The sequence below is a fragment of the Echinococcus granulosus genome (assembly GCF_000524195.1).
Source record: "Echinococcus granulosus chromosome Unknown EG_S00003, whole genome shotgun sequence".
In the NCBI taxonomy this organism is placed as follows: Eukaryota; Metazoa; Platyhelminthes; class Cestoda; order Cyclophyllidea; family Taeniidae; genus Echinococcus; species Echinococcus granulosus.
In genome coordinates, this window is record NW_020170383.1 from 1,096,275 (window position 1) to 1,105,492 (window position 9,218).

Sequence of the window (9,218 nt, forward strand, 5' to 3'; positions counted from 1 at the left end):
AATTAAAACGTAACCACAGCGCATACCTTTACTTTAGTTGAAACCAACGCTGCCAACACTAACATCACTGGTGCACAAAACTTACTAGTAAAGGAGAACGATTCCGACGTTAATATCAATCCAAGGCTACCAGAGACTGGCAATCAACCTGACAATCGGGGATCAATAACTACACGCAACATAGAAACGCCTACAGGAGCGTGCCTTGCTGGCAATCACACGATGCAGCATTTGGTTCGAAGACCGTCTCGATTTGACTACTTGTCTTCGTCTTGCGGATCCGACGCACTAACCATAGACAATGGATTCTACACATCGGGAACCCCTTTCCATTCTGAATCATCCACTGGATCCAACAGCTTCGGAACAGATGGATCTCCGTCCAACCCACGATTACCCATCAGTCCATTCGAAGGACGTCAGCAACAAAATCATCTACGAAATAGCAATCGGAATACATATGAGCGGTTCTTGCAAAAGTATGGCCATACCGTCATCATAGATACCGATGGGCACCAAAGTTCCGAGTTTCAGGAACCGAAAGGAGTTTTTCGAGGCGACTCGAATGGGGAAAATTCACCAATTGAGGATCCATACCCTGGTTGTGCCAACCCCCTCAGCATTATCTCAAATACACCGTGCACAAATTCGCAAAACTTCCTGAACTTGGCAACTGGTCAGCCAAGTACAACTGCAAACGATTTCGTGTCTTATCCACCAGCGCCTACTACTTCCTCAAGGACAGGCCAAGACCAAGTATTGGATCAAAACTTAGTCTCAGCAGCTAAATACGTGTATGAACTGACGGATGGAAGTAGTAGACCCACTAGTCGAGCATCCAGTAGCTCCCGAGTGCCAGAAGCTAGTAACAGCAGCGGTGTTGGAGCTAACTATACCCATTTTAATGAAATTGAGAAGGCCAAAACGGGTGTGTTAGAAATTTCGGGTAACGGCACAGGGATGCCAACAGTTACAACTTCCTCAGCAGCAGGTACCATTGATAATTTGACGGATGGAAACCCAACCCAACGGGCAGCTGTGGGATCCAATTCGACTCAGCAAATTAGCGAAGACTCACGGCCAGAACAGCTGCCCTTTAATGGACCGGAACCCCCTCAATCGGTTGGCTCAGCGGTCCTAGACGATATTTCCTTGGCGGCACAACTCAGCCAGCTTGCTTTAAACTACTCAGGGCGCAATGGTAAGTATCGGGTACAATTTCCATCTTAATGTTGAATATAAACAAGCATTTATAATGAGGATTTGCATACACCTAGCATTTGATGCGGCAAATGAGCTTACAAATGCCCGAAATGGGCATAAGGACTGTATTTTTGAGTTGCGGTACCCAAGTGGCCTAAGCGTTTTAGTTTTCATTGTATCGTTTTTTCTGTACTTCCCCATTTACTTCATACATTTGTAAATATTCAGTTTGCATTAGTTCGTTTGATTTAACCTGACTACCGACATGTTTTTGTATCAATTAGTCTAATTCACTTTATATTATTGGTTCTGTAATTTTTGTTGTATTTTGCGATGAATCGTATTGCACTTGCTCTTTAGTTAAGCTGTTAATCTATCACGTTTTGCATTCTATTTAAGGGCAGTGAGGCCAACGGATCATAGTGTCTAGATTTTGAAAGGGAATATTTCACCGCTGGGTCGACATTCAATTCCTGAAAGTAGCACTTTCAAAAGGCTTTTGATTCCATTTCGTAGGTTCTAGTTAGACTAAAGACACTGATAATAGGAGAAGAATGATCGCCGGATAGTCTTTGACCTAATAACTGATTTCGTCACGTTTTAAATGCATTGTTACAATAAGTGGATAAGTTTTTCTGACCATTAGGAATACTTTTATCCAATCTTAATCATTCACTTTTTTTATTGGAATTGAAATTGCTACGAAGTTTCTCTTCCTTTTTCATCAGATCTGAACTCAAGTCAGCTCATTAATATAATACTTAATCTGATGGCGAGCAACTCAACAAATGCAAGCTCTTCAACTCGACAAATTTCAACACCCAACGAAATTCCACAATCAATAAATGACTGGGGTTCTTTTAGCTCCAATCCACGAGCTTGTCAAGGTCCATCAGTAACGTCAGCGAATGACATTTTATCCAATCAACTGTTCAGTTTGCTCATCAGTCTCGGCAAAATTAATCCAGCTCTTCTAAGTGCTCTTCTTACATGTGTCGAAAATGGGCAGATCGATGCGCAACAGATTCTGGTCAAATTGTTGACCACTAAGCTAAATATGCCTAATAATGGACTTAGCAACCTTAGCCTCCTATCATCCATTGGGAGCTTGCTCTCAACAGAGGCTGTGAGGAATAACAGCGAATTAATGGACATATTGACCTCTCAGCTTACAGCATATGCGGCCAGGTTTGATAGCGGAAAAGCCTTGCAGTCGAATGGGTACCATTACCCACCGATGGCACACAACAGGCACCATATTCGCCAGTCCCCGAATTTTGGCAATGAACCGCCATTTTCTTCTCTCTATTACCGAATGCACATGAATGACGGTGCACTTTCTGTCGGACAATGTTGCAATCGTCAAGGGACACTTGAAGGAGACATTGACCGAGCTGCAACAATTTACAGAAATTCAGCTAGTAAGTATATTAGCTACCATTAAAAAACCTGCATGTTGGCCGTTTCTGTAATCACTATGATTACTTATGTGTCCCAGATAATGCTTCCCAAAAGTTGGAGACAATTCATCGCTGGAGCGGAAAGTTACCGATGAGAAATTACAACTCCATGTGCTTCTCCAGGAAGGTTTTTCTAGGCGGGGTACCGTGGGATAGTACGAGTGATGATCTCATCAACACTTTCTCCCAATTTGGGAATGTGTCAGTCCTCTGGCCACAGAAAGATGGCGGCTACATCTCTCACCATCATAATAATGACGTGGCAATTGACCGGTCCATGTCCGTTGCGCCAAAGGGATACTGCTACCTACTGTTTGAGCATGAATCCTGTGTTGCCGAACTTTTGGCAAAGTGCACGCGGGATGCATCGAATGGTGGCGAATACTTTAAACTTTCATCTCCCAAGTTCAAATCCAAGAGTGTCCAGGTGAGTCAAAATGGACTTGCTTGAATGATCTACATTTTTACCATAGTCTCAGGGTTTCAAACACGTTAACACAAGATCAAAGGAACCCCTAAGTGAGAGTCAACAGACTGTCAAATTATGCACTTTCTAAAACAGCTTCAAGACCAGGACTATACTCACTGAGGCTGTGTGTTAGTTGTCCGACACATTCTACAGCTAAAATTGTTTAAACCATTTAAGACTTATGGTCGGCTGCTTAGATATTTGCTCAATGCTCATGCTGTGTAACTGTTCACCTCAGACTGAGTGACATTTTCTCTACTGACTAGCAAGTGACTCACCTTGAGCTTGTCTGAGTGTGGTAGCCTGCAGGTTTTGTGACCAGCACCTACTACGACATGCGGGAATACTGGCTAGGTGTGAAATAGTGACATGGCACAAGAATGCGCTAAAGAGGAGGCGGAATCCTGTATAATTCAGACGACTCAATAGATTTCCTAACAGGTTATGGAACAATACGGACTAATTATCTCAATTGTTTGTTTGTTTATAAGTAACATATGTGTAGAATATGGGTTTTGGTGATTGCGTAATACTCTTAGAAACTCTTATTACATTGTTCCAGTTGCGTTCACTGGCAATTGTATTGTCACAACTTTAAGTAGTGGCCAGGTTTAATGAAAACTTAGGAGTGGTATTCATTGCAAGGTATGGGCACTAGTTATGACCCTTTTTTCTCCATTAAGACCTATCTGCTCCCTCTTACTCACCAGCCTTGTCTGTTGCAAAATCTTATTTTATTATGACTAAAGGTCATCCCTTGGGTGATAAGCGACAGCCAATTCAGCTGTGGGGGCGGTCAGTCCAGTTTGCAAATCAGTTACACCGTATTTGTTGGTGCCCTTCACGGAATGATCACCGCTGAAGCGCTCGCTTCCATCATGAATGAATTATTTGGAAATGTTACTTTTGCTGCGTTAGATACTGACAAACACAAGTATCCCATAGGTGAGTCCAATTTCCTTGCTATTAACTAATGTATTCAAATTCGAGTGTAGAATTGTTTGATGCTGCACTTTCTCAACGGTCTTGTGATTTTGCGCCCCCTAGACTGGTTTGGCAACATGGGGCAGCCGATTAAGTCAATAAAACAAAATATGTTTACATAAATTAGACCGCCATAGTCCAAACAAGTTAAATGTCAATTGGCGTTCCTAACGTAGAAATCACCTATTTATTTATTGTATCACCGTAGTAATTTTAATTCAAATCAATGGGAAATTAATACTGAAAGACAAATAGGACTTCGACAGCAAGAATGAGTCCATTTTAACTCAGCCCTTTAAATGCTAGGTATTTAAAAACTACCTTTTTTTCAAAATAGAGTGCCTTATATTATACCCAACTGAAATATTTTGTGCCTTACAGTTTATAGTCTAACTTTCGTCCATTTGAATGGCTGAAAATGCATGACATTCGCTAATGGGAGTGTGTGTAAATCAATTTGACAGATTATTATTTTATGCGTTTACGGACCTTCCACTTTTGCGCCGGTCTGATTTTAAATCCAGCATGAATTCTCATGGATTTGAATTAGAGTGAACAACAAGGAAAATATGCAATATCAAATTAAATATTCATAATTAAATTTGGGTTTTACAGCTCATAGCGCTAAAGCTGTCTGAAACTATAGATAAATTAGAAGACCTAGGTAATAAGCACTGTTTTTACTAAATTGAGCATTAGATCGGTAAGAGCCTACGTAATGGTCAATGATCAAGTATTGGTCGGCCACATGTATCAAGCATTAGTCCGCCTCAACAACTTGGTTACTACGATTGTTTTTACACTCAAGGTTCTGGCCGTGTCGTCTTTCGTAATCATGCCAGTTATATGCGTGCTGTGACAGCGAATTTCGTGGAGGTTCGCACACCGAAATTCACGAAGACCATTCAAATCGATCCCTTTTTGGAGGACTCACTTTGTGACACCTGCCACCTTTTACCTGGTGTTTATTTCTGTCGCTCACTGGATTGCTTCCAATACTTTTGTCCCACCTGCTGGCAGAAATGGCACAGTGCGAACCAAACAAATCACAAACCGCTCCGTCGAAGTCTCAAGCTCATCACGGAACGTGCTTAGCCAGTGCTGTCACAGCTACCGACATAAATTTGTTTTTCACTTCTGTTGTCTGACCTCATTTTGATTTTACTGGATATGTGTTACCACTTTTGCACATTCTTTTGTGTGTAAATTTTTGCTTCATTTTTGTCAACCACTTTCATTCCGCTTGTGAAATGTTATTCGACACATGGAGGGCTACTCGATAAAGGACAGCAAAGACCAAATATTTTCCTACTTTGTTTTACCAACGAAATACTTTTACTGGCTTGACAATTCGTCAAAAAAAGGTCTCCAATATGTGACGTATCTGTATTTGTTTTGATTACTTATCCTCCCATCCTCCACCAACTCTCTTCCCTATTCATTCTTCCTGCACTCCCGTTTTACGATTGGAACACAAACATTCCCGCTTATTCAACGGATCTTGTTGTCAACCCTTTTTATAAACGGTCCCACTTATCTATCTACCACTTTATCTTACTAAAACAAAATCACATGTGTTTCTGTGATATGGCTATTTCAATGAAGTTTTAAGAACCGAAAGCTTCGGATTGTGTATCGCTGAATCTGCGTGCTCTTTGTTGAAACTGCAAACATTTTACAACAGACCGAAATGCTTCATCACAGAAGATGTTGTGATATTGAGCTATGCTGTGGTATTTTGTTTAATTAAATCTGCTCGAAAACGCTCTAAAATTACACTACCATGAAGTTTTTATTCAAAAATGACTACCTTTTGTCAAATTAGATCTTGCATTAACCCTAGCCGTAAACTGCGGCGCACACGAATTTATTTTCGCATGAACTTTCGACGCTCAAGTATTTAGCTAAGGAATTTGGCTCGTAGATTCCAATTCGTTCAACAGGAAGCCAAACTCAACGGTGGGGGAGCGCTGTGCTGGAGGGCACCAACTGAGAAGGACTTGTGATCGCATCAAATGGCTGAACTGCATTAGGGTCTGTGTCGTCATTTTCAAGATGCTTGACTGATTAAGTAATAAAAATGGCTTTTAATATTCCTCGGTTCATCACTTCCCGCTTTTAAGAATAAAGTGTGGGTAAGTCCGAAAGCTTGTATTAGGAGAATAAGTTTTTTCACCCCAAGTCACGTGTTCGCACGGAATAATCTTAGTTTTGGCGATTATGGTCTTTCAGTAAAGTACTCCTATTTTTAGACACCTAACTTAGCAATTAGGTGTTGTGAAAGTAGTAGCGGTGCCTAACCTCTCAAGAGGGGATATTGTGCAAAGGATTTTAGGTAAATTGTAAAGATCTTCATGCATTACAGTAGGCCCCTACTGATACACATAAGTATTTTTTGATGTTGGACTATTTTTTGAGAAATTCCAACCTCTAATTACCTGTAATAACAGCACCGGAATATCACTATTCTGCACTACGGCGAATACTATCCAATGGTTTAAACTGTATTCCAGCTAGGCAGATCCATCGTTCTCGAGAAGGCAAGCAACCCGATTGCGTGCCTTTACTCACCTCATCCTTCTTGGAGGAATGCACTTTCCAACCAGATAAATACGCGAATGCGAGCTATTTCTATCTGGTACCATAAAGTATTACAATAAAGAGGGAGGTGGTTAACACCAACGCGTTGAATTCAGTGAGTGGTCGGATTCGTGATGCTGACGAGTGAGGCAAGATGTCTTGCGAAGTCAGTACTTCCACAGCTGACTAAAATAGCGAGCCAAAATCGCAGCCTAACATGGTGCCTTAACCTTCGCTAGGCTCAGATGATCTTATTCCGAAAGAAGACAGCTAAATTACAGGTAAATTACGGATTTTGGCGCATCATAAGCAGGCGTGATTATATGAAAATGGTCTTCATTGTCTCTCAATCACCTCACTAGCCATGAGGTGTATTGTGTCGTTACTGGGCAAACTAAGTCTGAGGAAACTCAAAACGTTTTTCATGCCACTTTTTTCTGATTACTACGTAATTGGCTAATATATGACTCAAATAGTCTTGTTAGTTATACTACTGTGGGTGAGGAGTTGGAACTCAAATTTATTTATATGAATAGTCAATGAAAGCGAACCTTTCACGCCGTACCAATAAAAGTGGCAAAGCAAAATGAGTCAGCTTGTTTCAACTGTAGAAAGTTTGCGATCCAAACGAGAAATATAACTAATTGACAGGCCTCACAGTTGAAGAAGTTGAAGCCGTTGATGCTAATCCCAATGCTCTGGATAAAGTATTACAATATTTTATTCAATTCGTTTCCGATAGATCTGATAGTTGCCACTTCAGATGTGAAGAGCATCTAATAATAGATAGGCAACTTCGCAGCCGCTCGTGTGGTATCGAATGTTGTAGTACAGTTGCCTAAATGAAGACGGAGGACGCACTTTAGTAATCATACATTTTATTCTGTCGGGGGGCAAGCTTCAGGCTCAAAGCGTTACAGTTGTTTACTAGCATACACTTTAAATGATCAAGCAATTTCCGATGTGACCTCAAATTCGCAGACGAGTCGAATTAGCTGATGGTTAGTGCCACCCCAGCGACTAGTGTGCGTGGACCACGCCCGCACTATCACACGCACGCGCAAGGACGCGCCAAATGACCGGATTTTGGCAACCAAGTGCTGTCCCATCACCACCCTTGCTACATCGGATCTGCTGTTGATACTATGCTCACCCCATTTCATTAACTGCTATTCGAGCAACATAGAGTAAGACCTACACTAATATATCCGACAGCAATGGCTTCCCAACTTATTTGTCACAGTCGTAATCACACCATAGGTGATTTAAAAGAATACGTATTCCGCTAGCATTTTGTAATTCTTTCGCAATGCGTCTTCGTATTTGACTTTTAGAAAACTGAAGAATCAAATTGAGATCGCATTTTACTATGGTCTGTGAAAGGCATAGACCCTTTTATGCAAACAGGTAAATTTTCTGGATTTGATCCAATTACAAAAACCAAATAATAAAAGTGCATTTCATAGCGATGTATTATTATGCCTCAGATTGAACGAATACATTCCAAGCTGGTATTTTAAATGACAAAGCATCACCGCCGATGCATTGGGCATCAAAGCCTGCATCAAGTACCTGTTCAGGCAACACTGTATTTCCATAACGAGAGTACCAACTGCCATCCTGAGGTCCGACAAACACCTTTGCGCACTGTGAATGTCTTGGAAATCACGACCGAAATAGCCCTATCAAGTCCAAATTAATTTGTGTTTAAGTAAATACTACACAGTATTTGCAATATTTTGGGTACACTTTAGGAAATTGCAATAAACATGCAAACATACGTTATTCGAATGTTCGTTACGAGAAACGTATTAAGCTCAAGATCCAAATGCCAGCAAAACACTATCCCTGAGACTAAACTTTTAATAGGGGGATGTATGATGATACTAAACTGCAAATATGTTGTATTTAAAATTATGAAATGCACTGTTGAAATGCTTTACTGATCCGATTCAAGGAATTCTTTCATTCGAGCCTTCGTTTCAACCCGAAAAGATGGTGGCTGATTAGTACAATTGCTAAAACAATGCTTTATTTCTGATTAGTAAAGAACGAAATGCAAGTAAAACCAGAAACAGTTTCGGATCATGTACACAAAATACACAGTGGAGGGGTTCTAGGTCACAGACTTGGACTAAGATTTCACTGCAACGGGACATTAAGTCAGCAACAGTTAGCTTTAGAGTCGCGGCACAGGCAAATTTTTCTAGGATCAGGTGTAATACGATAGTGGTTTATCCCTCGGTTCTGGTGAGGCGCCACTTTTGTACTTCGAATTAGCCCCCTTGTACCTCGCTGGGTGGGCTGGCCTTTTGGGCCGTGCCAATAGCCCAGACACCTTCTCTGCGTTGAATATATGTTCTGCCCGAGTATTGTGTCTTCTTTCGTCTTCAGGGAGTCTCAGGACGCTGCATTGGTGGCAGCGGAAAGCGAACCCGATCTTGAAAGACATGTATCCTGATTTTCCACTTCTGCGTGATAAGCCTTAGTAGAGCAGAAGAAGTACATATGCTACGGATGAG

The 9,218-nt window shown here is 41.2% G+C and overlaps 1 protein-coding gene across 1 annotated transcript; it reads left to right on the forward strand. All coding sequences in view use genetic code 11, as the record gives it.

Annotated features, from left to right (window-relative positions):
* Positions 1-960: 960 nt before the first annotated feature.
* Positions 961-5,211, forward strand: EGR_00812 (Cytoplasmic polyadenylation element-binding protein; the record flags this gene model as incomplete). Its single annotated transcript, XM_024490061.1, has 5 exons — positions 961-1,201; positions 1,932-2,624; positions 2,702-3,090; positions 3,882-4,077; positions 4,925-5,211. 5 exons carry the CDS (start codon positions 961-963, stop codon positions 5,209-5,211), a joined length of 1,806 nt encoding a protein of 601 aa, XP_024355464.1.
* Positions 5,212-9,218: the final 4,007 nt, after the last annotated feature.